Source organism: Cynocephalus volans, chromosome 6, assembly GCF_027409185.1.
Source record: "Cynocephalus volans isolate mCynVol1 chromosome 6, mCynVol1.pri, whole genome shotgun sequence".
NCBI classification, from domain to species: domain Eukaryota; kingdom Metazoa; phylum Chordata; class Mammalia; order Dermoptera; family Cynocephalidae; genus Cynocephalus; species Cynocephalus volans.
In genome coordinates this window covers 91126053-91151558 of record NC_084465.1, presented here as the reverse complement: position 1 = coordinate 91151558, position 25506 = coordinate 91126053, and the positions used below count along the sequence as shown (strand labels likewise).

The following is a 25506-nucleotide window of genomic DNA, read 5'->3' as shown; positions in this document are numbered from 1 at the left end:
ATAAGATCTCAACCTTGCTCGATTTCCTGAATGAAAAGAAGGCATAAGAGAAGAGACGCTGGAGGAAGAAGCCCAAGTAATGCTGAGAACAGGAAGTGCAGTTAGAGCCAAGGGAGGCCACGCCTGTGGCGTGACTGTGCCCGCACCGCAGCCTCAGCCGCAGCACAGGTGAGACTTCTTCCCTGCAGTCTCATCATGAGATGGTATCTCCACCCCTCACAGCAGCTGCACCAGGCAGGTCTGACCATCTGCAATTTACAGAGAGGATAATAACTGCGGCACAGAGAGGTGAAGTGGCTTAATCAAGGTTACACAGCTATTAAGTAAAAGAGAGACTTGAACCGAGGCCTTTTTGACTCTAAGGGCCACAGTCTTTTGAGGAGCCCCTGCACTGCTTCCCTGGTCAGTAGATGCCTGCCTCCCTGAGGGCATCCTTTCCACCAAGGGAGACGTGGAGGAAGGACAGGAAGAAAGCCGAGTGCAGCACTGACTGCGGCTACACCTTGGCATGGCTGGCTGGCATTGCTCTGCTCTGCCCGCAGACAGGGAGGAGACGTGTGCCTCTCCTGTCATGCCAGCAAAGCCACACCTCCTCCTTCACCTGCTAACATGTGGAGTATGGCCCCAGGGCCCCTGTGGAAGGCAAAGGGGCCAGTAGGCCATGCCCCAAGGAAATGTAAAATGTAAAATGTCACTGGGATTCCAACTGGTATTTGGTGACTTTTATTGGCAAGCACAGCTGTTAGGCCCCTTCCTTTAACAAGTCATGATGGTGGTGGAAGGTTTGCCAGTGATGGCAAACTACACCTATGGTGGGTTGGACTCCAGGGGCTAGAGCTTGTGTGAGCTTTGGCAAGTCTGACTCTCAGTTTTCACATCGATAAAAACTACATACACACAGATGAGTACAAGCGAAACTGGGAAAAGCTGAATAAGATCAATGTAGTGTATCAATGCCAACATCTGGTTATGCTACTGTACCATAGTTTTGCAAAATGTTACTATTGGGGGAACTAGGTAAAGGGTACATGGGATCTCTCTGTGTTATTTCTTACAAATGCATGTAAATCCACAATTATCTGAATAAAATTTTCAGGGGCTGCCTGGTTAGCTGACTTGGGAAAGCGTGGTGCTGGTAATACCAAGGTCACAGATTCAGATCCCTGTACTGCCAGCCACCAAAAGAAAAGAAAAAAAAAAAAAAGAATAAAATTTTCAATTAAAAAACAACCAAAACAAAAAAACCCAAAACAAAACAAAACAATCACCAAACAGTGGGATTAATGGTTTTTACCACTGTGGGTTACTGTGCATAACTGTGAGTGTCACCTAGCATCACAGCCGGCACAGAGAGGGTACAGCAGGGCGAGTGCTCCTTCCCTTGTCTCTGTCAGTCACAAGCAGGGCATTTCTGATTATGGGTGAACAACTTGGAGCCAAGTCAACATAAATTGTAATGCTCTAAAAAAAGAAATCACGCCTCTTTATTCCTGAAGAGTCCCAAGCACACACTTGGCACTCATCAAACTATGCATGATGTGACTAAGAACCTTCAACCTTCACCTCTGGTTTTGTTTCAGCTCTGGGTAATTTCTCCCCACAGATAGGCACAATTCTGGTCCTTCCTTACGTACAATTAAGCTGGGTTCATAAATACATACTTTACAGTAAGGCTACTACCCCAGATACATAAATATACACTTTATAATAAGGCTAGTACCCTAGAATTTGGCTGAAGAATAGGAGTATTGTCTGGGAAAATTATCTTTCTAACAAGCACATACAGTTTTGTCTTTCATGATCTTTGAAGGTTTTAAAATGTAGTCTTAAATCTCCTTTAAAAATCTGAGTTAAAAAAAAAAAAAAAATCTGAGTTTATGTCCAGTATGCATGTCTGCATGAAAAAAGAAAACAAAAGAATAGAGTCTATGTTAAAATTATAGAACATATCAAGTGGTCGGTCATCTTTGGGGGAAATGAATTCGTTACAAGTACTGTTCTGCACCATATGAGCAACGGAGGCACAAATGTCTATGTCTCCTGTGTTGTTAGCACCATTGTATGAATCGCAAGGATGTGCAGGACCTTTTAGGAAAGTTTACTGGACAGGTAAATTCTCTCTTGTCTACTCTGCCGCTGTTTTTGACAGACTCACCTAGGTAATTATATCTCATTGAGGTTTCCTCACAGGTAGCCTAAGAATTTCACCTCATAAGCAATCTTCATGCCAAAAAGCAAAAAAACAAAAACAAAAAAAAACCTTCAAAATGGGGAAATATCTGCTCCTTGTCACCCTCCCCCATTCATTTCTTTTCAAGTGCTAATTCATCTCAAATTTAAAATGTACTTTTCTCTGGAAAGTTCTGCCAAATATCCCTTAGCAAATTTTTTTTTATAGAACATGGACACAGACTCGGAGCTTTCCAGCAGGAAGGGACCTCAGAGTTCATCTAAGATTGGTGCTGCCTACGGGGAATATGGGGGAGGGGCTGATAGTCCACCTTGTCTTTTCCTTCACTTTAAATGAAACCCAGATGGTTTAAGTGACTTGTTCAAGGTCAAGCATCAGGATTAGCACTCAGGCCTCTCCACCACATTATTCCATTTCCTCCAAAAATTACTTCCTCCCTCCCCTCTTCCTCTCCCCCCTCTGCCCAAAAAAGGAGGGAGGGGAGAAGTTCCATAAAAAGTCATGATTAAGTATATATCCAAAATATGCATTAAATAAATAAACATAAACATCTTTCTGGTACATGCCCCATGCCTCAATACGTATCCAGCTTGTGTGATGATCAAGACTAAATAAGCCCAGGTGAAGTTTTGGAGCACCCAGAGCAAGGGAATGTTGGGCTTGCTCTCAGTTTATAACTATCTAATAATGCTGGATGGTTTCAGAAAGCATTCAGCCCAGGCCGTGCATCACTACACTAAATCTATTTTATGAAACACAGAAATGTGGTAATAATTTTCAACACTAAGTCTCTCTGTGTACACGAGATCCTTAAAACAGTAATAACACAATCATTTGCCCCTCCCTGTATTGAGTGTTAATTTCTTACTCAAATATTAACTGTTCCTAAGACAAATCAATCAAGAAGTCTTCATCATTCCTCCCACTACTACAGCATATCATCTTAAAATTAATTCAGGAACATAAAACTCTTAAAGATAGCATTGGATTGTCACGTGGAACAACAGAAAGTTAAAATTCTCAAACAAATACACAACTGCTGCTAACCTTAGCTGACATACGAGGGGAAAGACTATAGGTAACTGCTTTTGAGGATCATGATCTATGACTTTTAAAAAACTTACAGTATATGCATAATAATAAATGGAATAGTACAATCATGAACTCTTCATACTCAGCCCAACACACCAAATAGTTTTCCAGTCGTTTACAATTCGCCAGTTACACTCAAAAAGCCCCCCAACCCCACTCCCCACTGTCACCTCGACCTTTTATGAAAAGACAACCTTTTTGAGTCATTTAAAAAAGACAGAGAATCCTGGTGGAAAATAATACACAGCTGTGATAATATCATGTTATTTTAAATGCCATAATATAGTTTTACTTTTAATAATAAAAGATAAAAAGGGGGCGTCTGTGAATAATTAGAGATTGCAGTCCGAAGCCAGTTACATAGTCTCTGCAATTGATAATAAACTGAAAACCCCTTGAGAGCAGGTAAACGCTTTGCAACCCTGACCCCCTCGCTCTCACATTACTTAACTACCCTGCGGTCTTGCATTACATCACCATTCAAGCGATTGGTTCCTGCATTTTAACTCTCTCCCTGTCTCCTCCGATTAGAAGCGACACCGCAGCAAAGAAACTTCCCCCGAGTTGGCTCTTTCTCGCTTTGCTTTTTATCTGTGGCCTTTTCGCTCCTGTTGCTTTGGTTTGCTTTGCATTTTTGCCCAGCCCGGCCTCGGTTCAACTCACTCAGTTCTCTGTACTAAAACAAAAACTCTGATCAAAGTGAAAAGAAATGCCTCTTCGGGGCAAGAAGAGGAGCGGAGGGGCTGGGGAAAGAGGAGAAAGAAGAAGAGAAACAAAGACGGGCAGAGAGGGGAGAAGGGGGGAGAAAAGGAAGAGAAGAGGGAGGACGGAGACTCAAGAACAGGAGGCAGGAGGGGCAAAAAAAAAAAATCTATAAAATCAGGAAAAAGAAAATAAAATTTAAAACGAACCTCATGGACATCACTGAGGCTGAATTCCCTCCTGAGGTGCAGAACATGAGCGCTCTGGAATGAGTGTGTGTAGAATTTGAGCCAAAGCTTAACTAGCTTGAGTGAGTCATATCCTTCCCATTTGATTCCAGGCCAAGCGATGATGTAATGCACTGGCCCTTCTCTTGCGCCTGGCTCTGGCGCTATCCCTCTGCTCGCTCGCTCGCTCGCTCTTTCTCCTGGGCTCGCCCTCCCCCCCCCCCCCCGCCCCTTCTTTTTAGCTCAGTGCTGGTGAAGTCACCATTTAAATCTGGCAGAACTGAAGCAAAAACTTCAATGTAACCAAAACAGCCCCAGGCTGAGTTCCAGACTCAGGGAGCCTTCATGGTGCAATTGCCCTTAGAAACGGGTAAACAGAGGGGGAAACAGAGCCGCCTCGGGATGGCCCTACGGCTGCCATCAGAGAGCGCAGAGAGGCACCCGGAGTTCTGCAGACAGGGGTCGACTGGTTCTGATGAGGCGGGGGGGGAAATAAAAGCTGGTTAAAAGAAAGTGCCCCTGTGTTTGGACACAGGGAAAAATAGCAATGAAGACACGTGTAGAGATGGAGAAGCAGGTTGGACAGAGTATGAATAACCAACACCGGTTACCAGCCTGGGCTTTAGTTTAGAACCAGGTGACAAGGTTTCCATTGCCCAGGGCCCTTTTTTTCCTGGAACTGGATGGGATTTTCTATTGCCAAATGCCAACTACCACCCCTCCAGAGAGTTCTCCATCTGACCTCCCTGTCAGCAAGGGCAAAACCATTTCTGGTCCAAACACGTGCCTGTGTCTGGAGCCATCAAGGGCTGTGAAATCACAGTCACTTCTCCCTTGACCAGTATTGGTCGCTCTTTTATGTGCTAAAGGGAAAAAGACCCTCGCTGCAGATCACAAAGCTTGTCTTTCTGAGATCTGCACTCTGCTCTCAGGTGAACGAACGGTTCAGAGCCCTCAAAATGAAAGACAGGCTACCCCTTCCTCAACTTGCAGGAGGGGCTGTTGGTGTGGGTGGGGCTGTCTGTGAGTTTAAAGAACAAACAGTACGTGTGTCTCTTTTTAAATTACAGAGTAAGGAAAAACAGCCTGGGGCGGGGGGAGTCAAACATTATCCTTCACAAATGACAGTGAAACCCTTTTAATTGCTGAATTCTCCCCTCACTTCACACCTCCCTACTCAGGACTCTACCTGGAACAGTCTAGACACTTAGATGCTTTGTTAGCACTGCTTTTTAACCCCATCTGCAGTCTGTTTTCTATTTCCCTCCATGCTGCCTTTAAAAAGAAAAAGTCATTTTTAAAAATGGGAAGTTCACTAGGATTTTTTTTTTAATACCACAAAAGCAGAAGAAAGGCATTTCCCGCCCCCCACCCCCCCAAAATGATCACAGCTTTTGCTACAGTCAGTCTATTGCTTCTAATTGCTTCTGCGGCCAGTGAATCAAATAGGTGATACAAATGTTTGTCTCTTTGCATGGTGCAAAGCAGAGAGGATCTTGACTTCTAAACTCTGTTTTTGGAAAAATCTCTTAGCTTATTAAACATATCTGCTGCTGGGGGTCAGGGATGTTAATCTGAATCCCTTGGAATTTAAATCATAGCTGCAGGGAGTATCACTGTACTCAGGGGCTGGGGTGGGGAAGAGCTTTCCCCAGCAGGCTGCCCTCTAACATGACATCCTCAATTGATGCTGATGCCACAGTGGCTCCCAGTGACACCTTTATCAAGTCAGGCAGCTCTGAATTAGAGGTGATCAGCCATAATTACAGCTGGCGCCACTGAAGCCTGTGGCCTGACAGCGGCAAATGTGGTTGTTATAAAGTTTGGTCCACCATGTCAGTGGCCTGTATAACTCATTTACGTCTGACTCGCCAAGCAGCCATTGATTTTTCTTCTGCTGTGGGGAATAAATAAAACACAATTTTCAATAGTTCGTACAAGGCTTTACACTTCAAGGTAGGTTGACAAGACTTTGTAAAAACTACTTTCTCCTTTTTAAAGGAGCCATTGGTCATCTTGATTAGTATAGAGCTGAGGACTTTCACTGTCCTTTCTCCACCCCCCACCTTAGTTTTCATATTTAAATGTTTTCTTTATGTTATTGTTTTAGGCATATCAAAATGAATATGTGGTAAAGTTTTCCAAGTTTATGGGCTGGCTGGTTAGTTTGATTGGTTAGAGCACAGTCTTATAACACCAAGGTCAAGGGTTCGGATCCCCATACCGGCCAGCTGCCAAAAACCAAAACAAATTCACATCTTCCTGCAAACTCAATGGGAAAATTCTCTCTTCAGGTTTTTGTTATACCACATCACAGGGGCTGGATTAAGCTGCTAGATAACAGGCCCCTGCTGTTTTTCAGTGAAGCATGGAAAAGGGACCCTGTGCTGTCGGCAAAGATTGTGTAGAGGTAGCTTTCCTGTGCCTCCTTGGGAAGTAACAAAGGAGATGATAGCTTTGGCCAAAGCCAGGCACAGACCTCTGATGAGACCCACCAGTATCACCGCTCCTGCCAGGAGGAGGAAGGGGCCATGAGGTTTGCAGGTGGCCTCTGATCAGGGAGTGTCATGGTGCTTCTAGGACCCAGACAAACTCCAAGGACCCAGAAATGTCTGCTGACTGTCCCTGATGATGATGATGCCATTAAGCCACCATTATGCCAGAACACACTGACATCCCAATAAAACTCCTTCAGAGTACTGACCTGAGTTGAAATCAATTTCAGAATTCTAAGAGGTCTGAACATTTACACTTGCACTTGTTGGTCAGGACATAAGTCTCTCCTCCTGCCACTTCCAAATCAAGCATTTTCACTGGCTGCTTGGTGTCTCCCCATTTGAAAAGAAACTCCGCTTTCCCATTTTCCTTCCTGTGAGCAGCTAATGATAGAGAATATCCTGTCCCCAAAAGGAAATTCCCCTCTGACTCAAGAGCTTCCCTTTTCACCATTCGGATCCTCATTACCTCCCCAACTTCTCTATGTCCTCGCTGCTTCTCTGAAGAAGGGGGGCTTTGTAGATAGGAGTCGTAAGATGCTGTAATTCCAGCGGGAGCCTTCTTAGAAGTAGCCCCTGGCCAGCAGGCTGGGCCTCCAGATTAGCTGGCTTGCTCAGGAATGCTGACACCACCCTCCTTCGCAGAGCGTGTCCTCCTTGGGGAGAGGGTGGTGGGTACCGCGCAGCTGTTCCCTGTAACTCACGTATTCCCAGCTCCTGATGAAATGCTCGGCTCCAAAGAATTGGAAGCCTCAGATTTGAGCTCAGAGTTCAGAACGCTTTTGGACTATCTCCAGAACAACCCAAATAGAAAAGACACAGCTTGGGTTGCAGGGACTGAAGGGTGCAACAGCTGACTAAAGCAATTTTTTGTGAGCCTTGGTGAATTTCTGAGAGCTCAAACCCATTATGGAAAACACAGCAAATATAAGAAACAATAAAGATCCCTTCTGGAGAGAGTTGTTTTTTCTTTTAGGTTTGAGTTTATTCTTTTCAAGGAAAAGCATATCATCGTCTTTCAGACATTGTTTTTAAATTTTAACCCATGATTCCTACAGTCCCAGTGGAGTTTGAGAGGCCAGATAATTTCAGAGTTAAATAAGCTGTAATGACTATCACATGTACCCAGCCATAAACCTACTATTAAAAATTATTCAGAAAAAAAGTGGTATCTCTTCCTTTTTTAATTTACAATAACCATCCAGGTGGTTTTTGAAGGCCTCCTTTGCAAATTGCTTCCAGCGACCCTTCCGGTCACAGACCACTGCACACCCACATGGTGTCATTCAGCATTCCGTTCAACTTGGGTGTCCCGTGTTTTCACAGTGGACAGAGGCTGAGAGGCTGCCTGGGTGACCCTGTGCTGCATGCATCCAAAAGCACGTGCAAGCGGGATTAGCTGTCTTAGATTGGTGGGCCTGCTAGAGCCAACCCCAGGCACTCCCAGGGAGAGAGCAAGGGAGTGGTCTGTCCTTGGATACTCTGTTTCGTACCTACTGCAACTTCTACACCCCAACCTTGGCACCAAGTACCCTTAAGCAACTCACTGGCCTGTTCTGTGTCAAAACCTGTTTGTAATACAGTGATGTAGCAATGTCGAATGTGTCTAAGACAAAAGAATGAATCTCTAATGATGAGGGCATCAGGAAGCCTTAGGGGTAGATATCGGGAGGTTATAAGAGCCTTTTGATTAGTCCTAAAATATTATCGTTGATTCTGTCTGCTCATAGTTGGCTTTCTTTTTTTTTCTGATTTCCACTCTATCCTTAAAGTGTGTATGTCATTATACCTATTACGGTGTCTGAAAGGCAGTCGACAGTGAATATTTGTTGAATAGAAGAATGAGTGAATGAATAAACACACTCCTCAGCGCAGGCATTATATTTTCCGTGATCTCCTTGCTGGGCCACCAAGCTGGGTAGGAGTGCCCATTCTTCTGTGCTCTCTTGGCATCCTGGATCAGATTCTATCCCAGCAATAAGCCAGTCACGAAAAGCCGCTATTTTCATGCCTGTGTTCTTCAGTAGCCACCAGCTTCTTCAGGGCAGAGACTGTGCTTCTTCATCTTCACATCCCTGGCTCCTAGCAGGTGCCTAGCTCACACACAGTAGGTCGTCAAGAACTGTGACTGAACCTGGACTGGTGGCTGCCCGGGCTGGTCAGCCTTCCCTGGATATTTTCCTTCCTGAAAGTTCTTTTTTCCTCTTGCATTATCGCTCACACTTTTTCTGTAGCTTCCTTAAGACCCAGACCTACAATGATAGGAAAATCCTAGGAAATCTGCTGGTCGGCCTTCTCTGTCCCTGTGCTCTACCTTTTCTCCTTGAAGAGTCTGAGATTCTTCTCGCTCCCCTGCTCCTGGATCCACATGGCACTCACAGGTTAATAGGGGGAGCTGACACCAGCCTACTGTCGCCAGTTTTCTACAAGAAGCATCCATGGCCATGAATGATAGCCCTGAAAATATACTCTGTTGGCTGTTTTCATTGTTAAACATTTTCAAATGAAAAAAAGAAAAACAAAACTGCAGAAGTAAGAGTAAGTTTGAAGAGGTTTTTGAGGGTATTAGAAATAAAAAGGAAAGCTTAAACTAAGGAATTTTATTTGTGGTTTCATTTCTTTTCACAAGGATTCCAGCTGTAGGGCTCTGTGTGTATTTAATAACTGACCTTCCCTTAAACTGAGAGGAGAAGTTCACCAGCACTGATTCATCAAGAGGGTTTCTGCAAGGAGAATTAGCCCTCTAACACTTTTGCCTGGAGGGCATGAGAAGATTTTTTTTTTTAAACCCCAAACATGAAGCTCTTGGGCCTTCCAAATGAAATTATCTATGTTTTTACTAACTGGCCCCCTGAGTTAAAAAGTTGGTTTTGATAAGGGAGAATAAATGAAAGAGAAAACTGCTGACATAATATTTTGTTTTCCAAACCCACTTCCACATTCTACTGTCCCTTTCAGGTCTGCACATGACTGTGGTTTCTGTATTTACACCAGAATCCTGTATGGAAAGGTGCAGTTAATCCTGCTTTATGCTGAAATTCACTTCTACACTTTAAGAAAATCATCACAGTGACTCTTTCTTATGCACCGGCATATGTTACTGTCTTTCTGGAAGTATAGTACTGTATGATTTATAAATAATTTAGTCTTGTCTTCTCATTCCTATGAGTGGGAAAGTAGATATTATGACTTCCAAGGGGTTATTTAAGTTTGAAAGGAAAAGAACCTAAATTTTTCATTCTTCACAGACTTGAGAATTCCTCCTACATTAATAGAAATGGAACAAAAGTGAGATTCAAGCATAATCTAAGCCAATCCCAGTGTCCAATTCCTTTCTTCTAGCACCTACCCAATCAGAAAGCATGATTTTAAGGTGGTGTCACAACACACCTTTCTTGAGCAACAACCCTCCTCCTTGAGAATCTAATGAAAACTGTGACGACTCATTTTAACCACAGAACCCCAGATTAAAAACTCCCAAGAGAAAAAGCAAGCTCTCTTTATATTAAACTTCAGGTAAAGAAAAGCAGGCACATAGAAATGAATCTCAGTGTCTTGAAGGTTGCCTCCTGGCCTGGCATTCTAACCAGCAGATACAAACCTTTTCTAGGGGAGGTTCTCAGATGGTGTGCCTAAGAATCTCCGGGAAACAGATTGAAATGCGGATTTCCATATATTACCTCAGAGATTGTATAGGTCAGAGTGGGGCCCAAGAATATGTATTTTTAAGCAGACCTCCCCAGAGATTTTAGTGCTAGTGACTTATAGACCACACTTCAAGAAAGACTGAATTTTAGGTGGTCATCTTATAGTCATAGAAATTTCATAAATAGGGCCGACCCCGTGGCTCACTCGGGAGAGTGCGGCGCTGGGAGCGCAGCAGCGCTCTGGCCGAGGGTTTGGATCCTATATAGGGATAGCTGGTGCGCTCACTGGCTGAGCCCGGTGCGGGCCATGCCAAGCCAAGGGTTGCGATCCCCTTACCGGTCACAAAAAAAATAAAAAGACAAAAGAAAAGAAAAGAAAAGAAAAGAAATTTCATAAATAAATAAATAGAATTACTAAAAGAAAATATCAACACATGTGTATTTCCCTACTGTTCATGCTCTAAGGAAGCTGTGATTCTCTATCACCTCTTGTTTTTTAAGGTAAAGTGATCTATTTTAAAAAGACCAAGCCTTTAAACATTGGCTATAGTGGCTTTTCCAAAACAGGATGGCTACAATGGATGGAAAGAAAACATACTTGTTCACAGTAACATACAGCCATCTAAACAGCCTATGGAATTGTGGTCTCCGGGACTCCTGATAAGATTAGGGTTTCCTGACCTGTGGCTAGTTTTGCAAGGCAGTTCTCTTCTATGTTTACTATCAGCACTTCCAGATGTTTATTTTGCAATACTTCTAGTCTCCTAGTGTGACCATCACATGGAGGGTGCACTGGGGAGGGGAAGGAGTATTAGTGGTAACCAAGGGGTTGATGGCATGGCATGAGTCCTCCAAACCTTTGGCATAACTTGGTTGTTTTCTTGAACTTTAGCTGAACATCAGCAGGGTCCTGGTTCCCAATGCTAATGAATGCCGCAGAATTTCGTGCAAAATTCCTTTCTCTAGGGTTCTCTACCTGTCACTCTTCCCAAAGGATATTAAAAACATTTTTCGGAAGTCTTTAATTTTTAACCTTTAGAAGTGCCATAGCACTTCAGAAGAAAAAGTGCCAGTCTATCCACAGATCCAAAACAAGAGTGACCGATGAAGGGGAATGGGGATCACAACCCGTGAGTCATCAAGGGCTGCATCTTCTGCTGAGTGGGAGTGAAGCGTCTGAATCACAATGACACTCCTTGTCTAACTTCTGTTTGACCAACTCTTTGTCATATTAATATGACAGCTATTGAAACAGACACCACACACACAAGCCCAGGGGACAGACAAAATGAAAAACCTTGGTAGGTGCCAAATGTCTGGGAAAATAATAATAATGCAATAATAACGCAATCGTCCATGCATAGATATGGGGGAAGAGGTGTGCAGACAGAACACTGGGTAGCAATGTTCTAAGAAGTAACGGGCAGTGAACATGAAAAACAGTCATGGTTATGACAGGAGCAAAGAGGCCCCCTAGCCATTTCATTGATCACTTACTACTTCTAGCCTGGGACCATGAAACCCCTTTCATTCCGACAATTGAAGTTTTTTACGTCCCTTTGCTCAGAGATGCTTTGTGTTGACAGACAGGAGAGCCTCCAAGATTTGAAGAATGGAAAGATATCGACCATTACTAATGACACAAATCTCTGAATAAAATAGTTTTGGAGTAGTGATCTTTAAAGTTCCGGGTACTTTCAGAAATAAATAATCTATAATTGCCAGGAAATTGCCTTTTCCATTTGGAGGGAAAATATCCTTGGTGACAAATCCAGTGTCTTCCCAGCCTCATATCTGAGACCCAGTGGTGTGCAGGAGCATGTGTGCACTTACCCCAAGCTGCATTCCTACCCCAGATGCACGGTTGCAGAGGGAGGCACGATTCTGCAAGGTGAGGTGGTTTTGAGCCTAGAAGGCTCCACAGCTCAGTCTGGGGAAGCCCTGATTTAATTCATCAAAGTTTCTATTATTTTAACAGAGGCTGTTTGGTGTTAGGTGACATCTCATGGCCTGGACAAACCTCAGCAAAATTGAGGTCCCTTTGTTTCTCCCTCATCTCCCCTTGCACGACCTCTCTCCACATTTCCTGATGCCCTTTTGTTCTTAGCTGGTTTCAAGTCATCTCACAAAAGATTTTAGCTCATAAAGGTGGATTTTCCCCATTGTATATGCTGAGAACTCAAGGAAACCCAAAATCCTAAGATCTTATGGTAGCACTTGAGATACCAAGACAGAAGATGGAAGGGGAGGATTTTGGTACAAGATCACTGCTGAGCCTTTGGTTCTAGGTAGGCACAACCGAAAACAAGGCAAACAAGGTCTCAGACCTCAAGAAGCCGGAATTCCAATGGGTGGAAAGAGATAGTAAAAGAGTAAACAAGCAAATAATTTTAGATAGTGATAATTGCTACAAAAATGAGATGAAGTGTTGGATGTGGTGAAGTATTTTAGATAAGGTACTCAAGGGCTGGCCAGTTAGCTCAGTTGGTTAGAGTGCTGCCTTGTTACACCAAGGTCAAGGGTTCTGATCCCTGTACCAGCCAGCCACCAAAAAAAAAAAAAAAAATGTGAAGAGATAAGGTGTTCAGAGAAGTCCTCTCCAAAGACATGACATTTTACCTGAGAATTGATTAGTGAGAAGGAGCCATGTGCAGATATGGGGAAACAGATGTGCAGAGAGAAAAACCTGGAGAAATGCCCTAAGGCAGGAAGGGACTTTTGTATGTTCCATGCATGAAAAGAAAGAAGGCAATGGAAGGAAGGAGGAGAGGGGAAAGAGATAACCTGGGAGAGGTAGGTAGGGTCCTGCAGGCCACCACAAAGAGTTTCTGGGTTTTTTTTAATTGCAGAGAGAAGCCATTGGCAAGTCTAAAGAAGAGAATAGAATAATCTGATTTTTATTTTAAGAAAACCACATTAACTGCTATATGGAGAACGGATTATTGAGAGAAAGAGTTCAAGTTTGGGGAACAGTAAAGAGATATTGCAATAGTCTGGATGAGTAATGAGTGAGGTGCAGAATAGGCTGGTGGCAGAAAACGTGGTTGAGAAGAGGACAGAGCCAGGATAGACTGTGGTGGGAAAGCCAGCAGCACCATGGATTGGGGAAAAGGAGGAAGCAAGGCTGATCCCTGTTTCTGACCTCATCGAGTGGGTAAATGCTGATGCTGTTAACTGTGATGAAGAAGACTGATAGTACAGATGTCTTGGGAAGGGTCACGACTTTTGCTCTAACCATGTTAAATTTGAAATGCCTATTAGACATATGGATGGAGAAATCAGGAAGGCAGAGGGGTAGGAACATCTGAGCTCAGCAGGGTGGTCAGGGCAGAAGACACCCAATGGGATTCAGTCTAATTGACAATCTTTGAAGCCATAGACAAGGTGAGTCTCAGAACTGAGAAATACAGAGACTCACAGTAAGAAATGGGTAGGGGAGGGAGGATTAGCCAGTGAGATGGGAGAAAACCCAGCAAGGGAACCTGGAGAGAGTCCTAGAAGCCAGTGTAAGAATAATAGTCACCTCAAATGACCTGGAAGTACGAATTGGCTAGAAATCTACTATTCAATCACTCCTGTGGCTGTGTTCTGCCCAGGAAAAAGATTAAAAGGCAACTCACTGTCAGCGGAGAGAGAGAATAGTACTACCTTCCTGTAAACACCCATCCCTTTCCCCCATGGTTGACAATATCAAGAAAGAAACTCGTAATGCAGAAACTGTGAAGATCTTACTTACAAGCAACAAAAGAGAAAAACCTTTTAAAAAATTCTATCTATGGGGCAGGCTATTTGGCTCAGTTGGTTAGAGCTCGGTGCTGATAATATCAGGGTAAAGAGTTTGGATCCCTGTACTGGCCAGCCGCCAAAAAACTAAAAAATAAAAACTTCTTCCTGGGGCAAAAAGCTTTTAGATACTCTGCTGCCTGGGCACCTTTCCTTTTAATAATTGCTATTCTGAAGGAGCTAAAATGCTGCTCTAACACCTAGATGAGTATATGTCATTTTTATTAGCAAGAGATAAACTTCAAGTCAACAAGGGCTCGGCTTTATTCATTACCACTTTTGAGACTCAGCAAAAATGATAAAATTAAAATTACCCATGAGCATTAGAGGTAGACTTTCTTTTGTTTCTAAGGTTAGGGAGCAACACTAAAAAAGAAAATAATAAAGCATGTTTTAAAACAATAAACTTTATTAATGTATGTGATTTTAATACTTCTATGACATTTCTCACTTTAAGATCATCCCAGAGTGGTTTGGGAATGTGGCCTGCCTAGAAGGTTCTTTTTTTTTTAAAGATGACCAGTAAGGGGATCTTAACCCCTGACTTGGTGTTGTCAGCACCACGGTCACCCATCGAGCTAACCGGCCATCCCTCTGTAGGATCTGAACCCGTGGCCTTGGTGTTATCAGCACCACACTCTCCTGAGTGAGCCACGGGCCAGCCCTGCCTAGAAGGTTCTAAGAGCTGCTTTCCAGCAGACAACAGAAGCAGACATTTTTCTTTAGATTTTTCTTCATCTGTGAAAACAGGTTTCTTGGACAGATTTTAAAATGGGGAGGTCCTTTTGGAATGTGTGATGATAGCCATTGTATTAGACCCAGGAGGCCCCAGGTAAAAAAAAAAAACAAAACAGAGAGACTTGAGAAATTCACCACCCCAAATTTCAAAAAACAAATAGTAAATTTTTTAATTAATTAATTTATGTATTTATTTTTTGGCGGCTGGCTGGTAAACAGATCTGAACCCTTGACCTTCGTGTTATCAGCACCATACTCTAACCAAGTGAGTTAGCTAGCCAGCCCTAAAACTTAAAAATTTAAATTGATCTTGTCCTTATTAACCTTACATTGTCCTAGGTAAATCCAAATTTTGCTAAATGGACGAATGAAATACTGCCATTTGCAACAACATGGATTGACCTCGAGAGAATTATATTAAGTGAAACAAGTCAGGCACGGAAAGAGAAATACCACATGTTCTCACTTATTGGTGGGAGCTAAAAATTAATATATAAATTCACACACACGCACACACAAAACCGGGGGGGGGGGGGAAGAAGATATAACAACCACAATTACTTGAAGTTGATACGACAAGCAAACAGAAAGGGCATTGTTGGGGGGGAGGGGGGGAGGGAGAAGGGAGGGAGGTTTTGGTGATGGGGAGCAATAATCAGCCACAATGTATATCGACAAAATAAAATTTAAAAAAAAACAAAAAAAAACAAATTTTGCTAAATGGTAGTGGCATTGAGTCTAAATAAATCTGTCCCTCCCCCGAAGATGGCCTCCACTTAGAAAGGCAATAGAAATTGGGTATGGGGTAGGTAGTTGCTGGGGTTCAGGAAGTCAGGGTAATCCATGAGGCCAAGTGCTACAATGGTTATTTCAAATTTAGGGAGAAAGAACAGAAAAATATTCTAAAATCTTCAAAGTACTTTGTCAGCACATCCTCATAGAGTGTTACAAATCAAAGATTTTAAAGTCCAACTTTCCTCATTTTGCAGATGAGAAACCTGAAGGACCAAGAAGTTAAGTCACTACCTCAAAATTACAGCAGGCCCCTTGTGCCTAGTTCAGAGCACTTTCTGTTATATTGCTGAGTGGCCTGATATCTCTGGATTGTGGGAGAGATACGCACTCAGTGATTTCCCTGAATTTGTCCTTGGCTTTGGGCTCTTGAGAGCAGAGGTTGTGAACCTGAACAATATGTCATGTGCGGCGCTGGGTCCAAGGCATTTCCCGTTAACCGGGTCAAGACAGCCAGTCTCTGACAATCAGAGTTTGTCAGAGCCTATTTCATAGTACATTATTAAATGCTCTGATGTTTTTGTAACCAAATAAATGCATTATGAACAGGACATTTTTCCTGCAGTTCTCTACAACATCCTGAATCTGTTCTTAGAAACAGATAAAAAGCAGTAGAGATTCTGGCCACAATAATACCACCAATTTATATGTGTTACAAAGCAATCTGTTACCTTGTTTAATCCTCCTAAAACTTTTCCCAAGGAGAAAGCTGAGGTCCAAAAGGTGTAATGACGTTGTCAAGAACACAGAGTTATTAACTAGATCCCAGATGTTTTGTTTTATTCCGTAATATAATTGTTCTCCTTGTCTGGTGCCCTGAATGTATGTTGTTTTATTTTGGGAAGTGATTTTTGTATTTGGTTGGCTGGGGTGATTGGAACTTTTTTTAAAAAATTATTCATTGTAGTAAAACATACATTCAAATTTACCATTTTAACCTTTTCAAGCATACAGTTCAATGGCATTAAGTACCTAGTTGAAACTTTTGAGGTGGAAAGAATAAAAAAGTGGAATAATAATTATTATAAAAATATAATAAAATAAACGCTAAGTAGTAAGTCCTTATTAAATGCCAAGCAAGGTTCTAAGAGCTTACCTGCAACATCTCACTAAATTCTAAAAGCAAATCTGGCTGCTACTCTTATCCTTTTACAGATGAGGAAACAAAGTTCAGAGAGGTTAAGTAACTTGCCCAAGGTTACACAGCTGGCAGGTGGCAGACTGAAGTCACAAACTCAGGCAGTTGATTGATGTGTTCACACTTTAATTGACTGATGTGTTCATCAAACTTTGTTGCTTTTTCTTTGAGGCTACTAAACAAAACAAAGAACTGAAAAGCTTAATTTTTTCTTGGCTTCTCTGTCTGGTTTTAACCTTCACATGCTGATTGGCAATCAAAGTCTCACCAGAATTTTAGGAGAGGTACTCGAGACAGAGAAAAAGGTCAAAAGTCTCTTGCTTCTCCCTAGTCTGAAAAATGACGACTGCTCTTTTCCAGTTGAAACTAGCAACATCTAAGACTGGCTCAAGATACCCCAAATTATGCTCACAATAAAGGAAGTCATAAGACAGCCTCATTTTTCTGAGAAGGGATCATGGAAAGCAGGAAACATATTTATAAATGGGAAGTGTCTGAATTCATTTTGCAACAAATGTCACTAAATAACTCAACCAATCTAGTACACACTTTTTGATAACAGATTGTTACAGAAAATGTAATTGTAACTTCATCAGCAAAACAAGCTGCTATAGACTGGTAGAAAGAATACATACTAAACAGATGTGCACACATCGGTATATTTTTCTGTTAGTAAACTTTTGTTCTTTTGACTTGTATTGATTTGTGGTCTCAGGCTTTCTAGATGGTGCATAGGAGATATGTGGAATTAAAAACAAACTTTAGACGATTACCTCCTATAACATACATATTTCTTCATGCTGACTTTTTGTATACAAGTATTCATAGATGAAATATGTTTATATTATTTTGGGGTAAACTGTCAGCTTATCTTAGTGTGCATTAATGACTAGAGAAAATACTTGTAATGACAGAAACATAGTAGCCTAAACTCAGCAAAGTGGTCTTAATGGAGAGTTACACTTATAATCACCTATTAAAAGGCAGTGAACTCAAAGAAGCACTTTTCAGATGATGTGCCACCTGGTCTTAGAAACATCTTACTTTCCCTCACACGTGGTGGAGAACATTCAGAACGCTGTCAAGAGGGCTGGCGATCACAGGAAAACTGGTGCAGAAAGCAAGAAGAGAAGCCCACGGTGGCACGGGCTCCCTGCTGTGCTTGGTGCATCTGTACCCAGCACATCCTTGGCTTCCACCTGAGAGTTACAGCCTTAGGGCAGGGCCCAGGAAGAAACAGCCCCTGGGCGCAGGTTAAATTACAGAAACAAAGATTCTTGACACAGGAAACAGACTTCCAGAGCACACAGTAAAACAACAAATGCTTTGCTTCTATGAGCTTGGCTTGCAGCCCCAGTTGTAAAAAGCAGCCAACTGTCCCCTGATGCCCCTGATGTGATGGTTCTGTGTTGGAGATAGAGTCCCATAATGGTGTTTTGTTGTTGTTTCTTTTTATTCTGAAATAATTTCTGGTTTTCGGAAGTCACAAGACAGCCCCAAGCATTCCTGTAAGCCCTCCATCACCTTACCCAGATGTTAACATCTTACATAACCCTGGTACCTTGGCCAAAACTAAGAAATTAACATTGGTACAATACAGTACTATCAACTAAACTACGTACTTTATTTAGATTTCACCAGGTGTTTTTTTTTTTTTTTCACCAATTTCTTATCTTTTCCAGGAATCAATGTAGGACATAAACATAATAGGGTTTTAATCATTTTATTCCATTGCTTGAAAACAAGCTCTCAATTGCTAACCAAAGTAAATGCATTCAGTCATTTGATCACGTCCTATGTCTTTAGAGTCATCTGTCACTGTTCACCAGCATGTACCCTGTAAAGTCTGGCTAAAGCCAAATTGAACATGTTTGCTTTCTCTTCATATATTCTCATCTTTTCTCCATCCCCAACTTTGCTCCTGCTGTTCCCTCAACTTGAAAAATCTTCCAGGGCTCATAGTTCTACCCTTTCTTTAAGGCTCCTATCAAATACTTCTACTTCAAGAAAGCATCCCAGGTTCCTCAAGCCAGATGCTCTCTTTCTTGCCTAAGAATCTCTGGTGCACAGTTTTGGTGCATTTCTTGTGTTGCATACTGGGAAGGATACCACCACAAGGGCATCAGAGCAGGGCAGGGTAAAAGGACAAGGCCTTGGCTGTGGTTCGAATTCCACCCCAAAGCTCATGTTGGAACTTAATCCCCAATATGGTGGTAGAAGGAGGAACCTTTAAAAGGTGAATTGGATTGAGAGGACCATGTCCTAGTGCATAGATTGATCCATTCATGGAGTAAAGTGTTGATGGTTTAATGGTTGGTCATGGGCATGGTTCTGATGGCTTTATAAAGAGAGTGAGAAGGTTAGCTCTCCCTTGCTCATGGGGGTCTCACCACATGACACCCTGTGTTGCTATAGAAAGTCACCACCAAGAAGAAGGCCCTCACCAGATGTGTCCCCTGGACCTTGAACTTCCCAGCCTCCAAAATGTAAGAAATAAATTTCATTTCCTCATAAATTATCCAGCTTTAGGTATTCTGTTATGAGCAACAGAAATGGATGAGTACAGCCTGGCACTGAGGGTCAACAAGAGGACCCTGGCCTCTGAGACGGGGAGGTCAAAGGAGTCCCTGGATGTGGGTACCACAGTGAATTTGAAAAGAAACTTCATACTCTCAACCACTGGCAAAATCCAATGCTAATAGAACGCCTGAGGCATAACAATATAATTTGATCCTGATATAGATTTAAATTATATCATAAAAATAACATAAAAAGAGCCAGTTATTTTCTACCTATAATACTCCCCATTACTTTAACTGAAGAAAAACCTGTTTTCACCCAAACTCTTTAGAGGAAAGCCTCTTTGTTAACTTATTTTGTTTTGATGTTTGTGTTTCCTTCCCTCTTCCTTACTATATTCATGATTAAATCAGTAGTTTTTTTTTTTGTTGTTGTAGCATAAACTTTGGGGGAAAATGTATCTGTCATCTACTGCAGCAATTCTTTTGTAGTTTTATAAATCTACACACACATTTGTACAATTAAAATAGAATTCTATATAGTTACATATGCATTATAAAAATAATTACTATTTCTATAAATTTTTCTATAATTTCTATAATTATTTTCTATAATTTCATCAAAGATGAAAAATAAACTCTGACATATCCAGAGATATTTACAAATCCCAGACAACAGAAGAGAATATATGACCCTTCATACTGGAATGCAGAAAACTGGGGGTTTTTTTTCCTTCAATTGAAAAGATGCAGGATGCTTTTTATTAGTTTTCTTATACAGTTTTTAGCACTAAGTTAGCAAAGAAATATAATAAAAACTGAACAGTATAAAGTCAGATCATAGACCTGGGAAGGGAAACTTCATGAAGTTTCTTTACGTATCCTCACAACAATGAGTTCCGAAACGAGCAGAATTTAATAGACTCAAATGTGATACAACCTGATTATAGTGCATTTTATGAAAAAGTGTTTTTGCATATGACTGTGCAGTATTCAAGGCTGGTGAAACTATGCAAGAAGACATATGATTAACTTAATGTGACTAAAAGGAAGACATGCATTTTTAAAACTTAAATTATCTTACACAATGCAATATTTCCACTTTTTAAAGGAAAAGCAAAAGTTTAGAAAAAAAATTGTTAATAAGAGCCAAATATTTACCACTTGCTGTTTTTTAAAAGTCCAACACACCCCTCAAATAAAAATATAAATGTGGACTAATTTTAAGCCCATCAAACAGATATTTGTTTCTGTTTCCTGGGCTTTGTCACTTTAGGGAGACATGCACAATGTAACTTCAAAAATGATTGTAGAAAAAACTTTTATTTCATTTGTGAACTTCGAAATATTTTGCACGTTTACAAATAAACTACAAATTCTTCTATGTAACACTAAGAAGATTTGTGGGTTTTTTTTTTTTAACTGTTTCATCTTTTTTTTTTTTCTTTCTTCCATTTAAAAAAAATATCATTTAATGGGAGCTACTTAGAGAATGATTCTTATCCCAAAGAAAATATTTGGGCAGATTTATTCATATCCTTGGTTTAATAAGGATATAAGCAGGCTAAGCATATTTCATTAAGGAAAGGAAATATACCCACAGTGCCTCTTACAGATTAACAAGCATTTTTTATTTCCAAACCTCAAAACATTCTATGTCTTTAAGAATTTGAACACCCTCAAAACAGCAAGTTTCTAAAGGGTCACAGAAGCATTTTAATTGCCACCAACAAAAGTTGATGAGAGGTTCAGACAACTAGATAGGAAGGGTAACCACTTACAAGAACACACTCACACCAAAAAATAGTTCCCTCAATAGCTTTGATTGACATTCTAGCACTCACAGTGGGATTGAATGGCCCCATGAAGGGACAGCTCACATCTGCAAACTTTTTGAAGGGAATTGTCTTCTAGATTTGTTCAGAGTGGGTTGTTCAGGGGCCAGCCAGAACTTGCTTCACAATTCCAAGAGAATCTGTCCTGATTTCACTCTCCACAAAAAAGCAGATCCCCAAATCTTGTCACTGATTACCCACTTGATCCAAGCAAAATTTGTGACAAACAAGCCCTGATATAATCAAATACTTAGGGGAATCGTTTTAAGCTCGTTAAAATGGGATTTGCTCTGCAATGGATCATTCATTTTTCTCCTGTTTCTGCTAGTCCCTTCCTTTTCCTCTTCCCTTTCCTTGGTCTACCTCCACCCTGGCTTTTATTCTAAGTTTTTTTTTTAAAAATGTCTTTTAGGCTTGGACTGATTCTCAAAAAAGCTGCACCTGCGTATGTAAAGGACCCGTTAACACCAGGAAAGGAAAGTGATTTGGGACTGACTCAAGGCAGGGACTACCCAGTGAGTCATCGCTGACACCTCCAGGGTTTCTTTGGAGGTCCCCCATAAGAACGGGGACCTAGCCCAACCCTGTTCGGCTCATGAGAGCTGAGCTGAAGGTGGTATGGCCACCAGCCACATTACTCATTGGGGATATTGAGTCATAGACATTTATAAGGGCTGGACACAGAACATTAAATATCCCTTAGGTGTTTTGCAGCTCCAGTGATGCCGCTGAGGCACAGAGCGATGGAGCCCAACTTCTGATTCTGGGTATAACACGCAAGTTTCATGTTTGCAACATGCGTTTCTTATTTATTATCCAAACTTTCAGCAATCACCTCTTGTAACTCCACATTCACAAATTTCCAAATAAAAATGTTTATTATTTTTTAAGAGATGGATATTTAAAAAGAGAACGTAAAGTAGGTTTTTTACTGTTTTCCCTTAGAAAGTTTGGACCATTCGATCTATCACAGGAGAAATGTCCTTTAGATGGGATTTTGCATATGTTTAGGATGTAAGAAACATTCTTTGTTCTTCCTTGTGCTTTAGATCTGCCTCTTGATTCTGCAGAAGTGAGACAGTACATGACGTTCTACCGGATACCTCTCTGCCTTCCTTTCCATCCAGGCTGAATGTGATCTTTGAATAATGGCTTTGCAAGAAGATGAATAAATCTTCTATCTATTCTCTATTTGCTGAGACTTGTTGGTTGAAGCTATTTTTCCCCCATAACCTTCCCAAATTCCTTTCTTACCAAAAGAAAAAGAAAAAAAAAAAAAAGATAGATCTTGCTTGTCTGTTTTTCCCCCTACTTTCTTTATAAATTTCCTAAATACATTCTTTTAAGTTCCATTTAAACCAGGGCATTTGGTAAGTTGATAGTTATAGCATGCTCACAGCTGTGGGAAAACTGACATAAAAAATAACCAGCTCAGAAAAACGGCCCATGCACAACATCTTTGAGTTTTTATGTTTTATTAGCAATTTGGACTCATTACTGTTTGGGGGAGGAAGGAAGGGAGGTAGATGTTTCTGCAAGTTGTTTCTTTAATGTATTAAGCAGAGTTTTCCAATCAGGTTTAATGTGACTGCCCAGCCCTTTTAGCCGGGCTGCAGGAGATCTAGGCAACCGAGACCACCGGCCCCCTCCCTCTCCCACCCTAAACCTCCCCCACCCACCTCGCAATGTACCCCCTTCCCCCCAATTCCTCCCTCCCCCATTTCCCTTCACTGAAATCCAGTATCCAGCAGCAGAGGTCAAGCCAGGTATTTTATGAAGCTTCCATAGAAAAATGAAATAACCTCCTTATCTCAACCCAATATGCTCTCTGATCTTTCCCAGCTTTTGTCTTTTTCTTAGTCTTTTGGGCAAAGGCATGATTACCACTTGGCTCACAACTATTATATTGTCACTGTAGTTTTGAATTATGATGGCCAGAAAGAGCTGGGTAATATTTACTAGGCTGAGATCACAGATTTCCCTAACACAATACTTAGCCAGGTCTGTCTTCCTTTCAGACCCCTCATTATTTCTTCCTGTTCTGTGATTCTGGGAGAATACAACCATCTCTAAATCTCTTTTTCCCTTCTCTTTTTGCTCTTCTAGAATATTAACCTCCCCTCCCCCATCTGAAAGGGCGGTCCATTTCTTTATGGAAAAGCATGACTGCAGACTAGAAGAGTTCTGTTCCTAATCTTTTATGAATCTTGGTGAATCTTTGCAACATAAAAACAAACTGCATGCTGAAATAGTCTTCTGTGGCATACCTCAGGAAATCAACAATTATCACATTTGAGAAAATGTTAAATACACAAGAATCGTGTCTTCCAACTCAACTGCTACCCTTTCTCTAGGAACACAGAAACTATGATGGAAAAATGGTAGGCACAAGAGGAATCAGAGGAATCAAATAGGAAAATTTATTTTACTTAAACCCTTGTCCTGGGAGAAAACAATGAAGGAAGGAAGGGAGGGAGGCAGGGAGAGAAGAAAGGGAAAACAAATGACTGGCAGTATTTTTCATCTTTCCTTAGACAAACACTATTTTAAAAGTTCTACAAGGAATTGAAACTGGAAAAGATTTGGAATATGAAATATCAAATTTTACTTGCGGGGCTGAATTAGCTAAGTGCTCCTTGATATGACACATAACTGGAGACAAGAATGCTCGGTCCACCTCTATGAATAAGATCACCGGTGCAGCTTGTTTTTCATGACTAAGTTGATAGCTCTCAGAAGGAAAGATATTTGAAGCTAAGTAAGCAGAAAAGCCCTGTATGGCTTTTCTACAAGGTTTGTAGGGCCCTACAGTTCTTAATTGAGGTCCTGGGATCAGCAGCATCAGCATCACCTGGGAACCTGTTAGAAATGCAAATTCTTGGGCCCCACTCCAGACCTACAAGTTAGAATCTCTGGGAGGGTGAGCCTGGGAATCTGTCTAACTGCTCTCCAGGAAATTCTTCTGCATGCTAAGTTTGAGAAGCCCTGTAAACACCTTCCCCAAAAGAACATAGCCTGCACTTGGGGAGGAATACGAGTTACTAAGCCCTCATGCAGTAAAACAGCAGTAGTACTAAAGCATGCAAAAGAATATGAGATGAGGTGTAGAACACATTTGGTAAGAGCAAATGAGAGAAGAGGATAGAATAAATGAGCACACACACACATACATCCATACATAAAAGGAGAAGATTAGAGTCTACACATCTATCCATCTACAGAGAAGATTAGAAACATTCAATTCCTAGAAGAAAAATACATACTAGAAATATATAGGGAAAGAAATGAGATCACCAAATGAAAGCAGGTTTTCAGTCTCTGATATCTTGGTGTAGAAACCAGCAACTAGCATATATAAAAATGGAATCTTAGACCAGAGATTTAGGGTCCCATCTTGCCTTAGAGAATCTTTTAGCATTCACACGCAAGGGAAGAGATATTCCTCCAGGTGATATCATATCCATTCTATTGGATTCTAGTATTAGGGGAAATTTTGACCTTCTACTATCTAGATACCCTCACATAAACCCAAGAGTTAAGCACAGTGGGAAGACTGTGGCTAACTCATAAGCCAAAGGCCCCCTCGCCCCTTTATTATCCCCCCTGAGAAAAACAGAGACAGGACTTGTGTAGGCAGGAAGCCCCAGAGAAGCGTCTGGCACATCTCACAGCATATCCACAGGTCATCTCGTTGGGGCTGTTGAGTTGAAGGAGGGTGTTGGAGGGGGAAGACGAAGTTGGAGTGGGAGCCATCACCCACAGGTAAGTGCCTAAATCAAACTTTTCAGAGTGAGACGACAAGTCAGCTTTACGGTTTGGCCCCCGAAGACTTACTGTGGGGAGTGAAAATCAACAACCCTGCGCTGCACAGGTTTGAGCGGGCCAAGTCTAACCACCGCCATTTCCTGCCGAGGCAAGCACAGGAGTGCACTTAACCCACACGAGTTTGGAACTCCTCCTGGTAGCATAAAACACTGAGCTGAAGCCACCTGGTGAAGTCACTTACCATTAGAGCTTTTTAGGTACCTGGAGGCCTCTGCCCCATAAAAGCCCAAGCCCCTTGAACATCTTGTCCAAACCACTTTAGGTTTTTTTTTCACCTTTTAAATCAAGCTTGGTGGCTGACCCTGAGCAAGAAGGTACTCTTTCAACTCACTAGATCATCAAAGGAATGACTGGGCTTTTCTTCTGCTCACTCCCTTCTGTCTCCTCTTGTAGTAACGTTACAAAGTTCTCTGAATGATCAGGTCTAGGGAGCTGGAAGAGCAGCATATTTTCCTACTGTTCACTTTGGGCAACCACCTTGTCCCCAGGGGCTGGCATGCACAGACCTAATATGAAACGCAC

At 41.6% G+C, this 25506-nt stretch overlaps 1 protein-coding gene across 5 annotated transcripts in view; it reads right to left on the bottom strand.

The window, feature by feature from the left end:
* The window catches only part of CREB5 (cAMP responsive element binding protein 5), a 388746-nt gene that overhangs the window by 115191 nt on the left and 248049 nt on the right, over positions 1 to 25506 (bottom strand). Inside the window, exon 1 of one of the 5 annotated variants that reach the window (XM_063100062.1) lies at positions 4195 to 4238. The exons of the other annotated variants lie outside the window; for them this stretch is intronic. Within the exon in view, the coding sequence (XP_062956132.1) occupies positions 4195 to 4205 (11 nt within the window). The 5' untranslated portion in view covers positions 4206 to 4238. Of the gene's footprint in view, positions 1 to 4194; positions 4239 to 25506 lie in introns of those variants that run through there. 5 annotated transcript variants of the gene reach the window in all.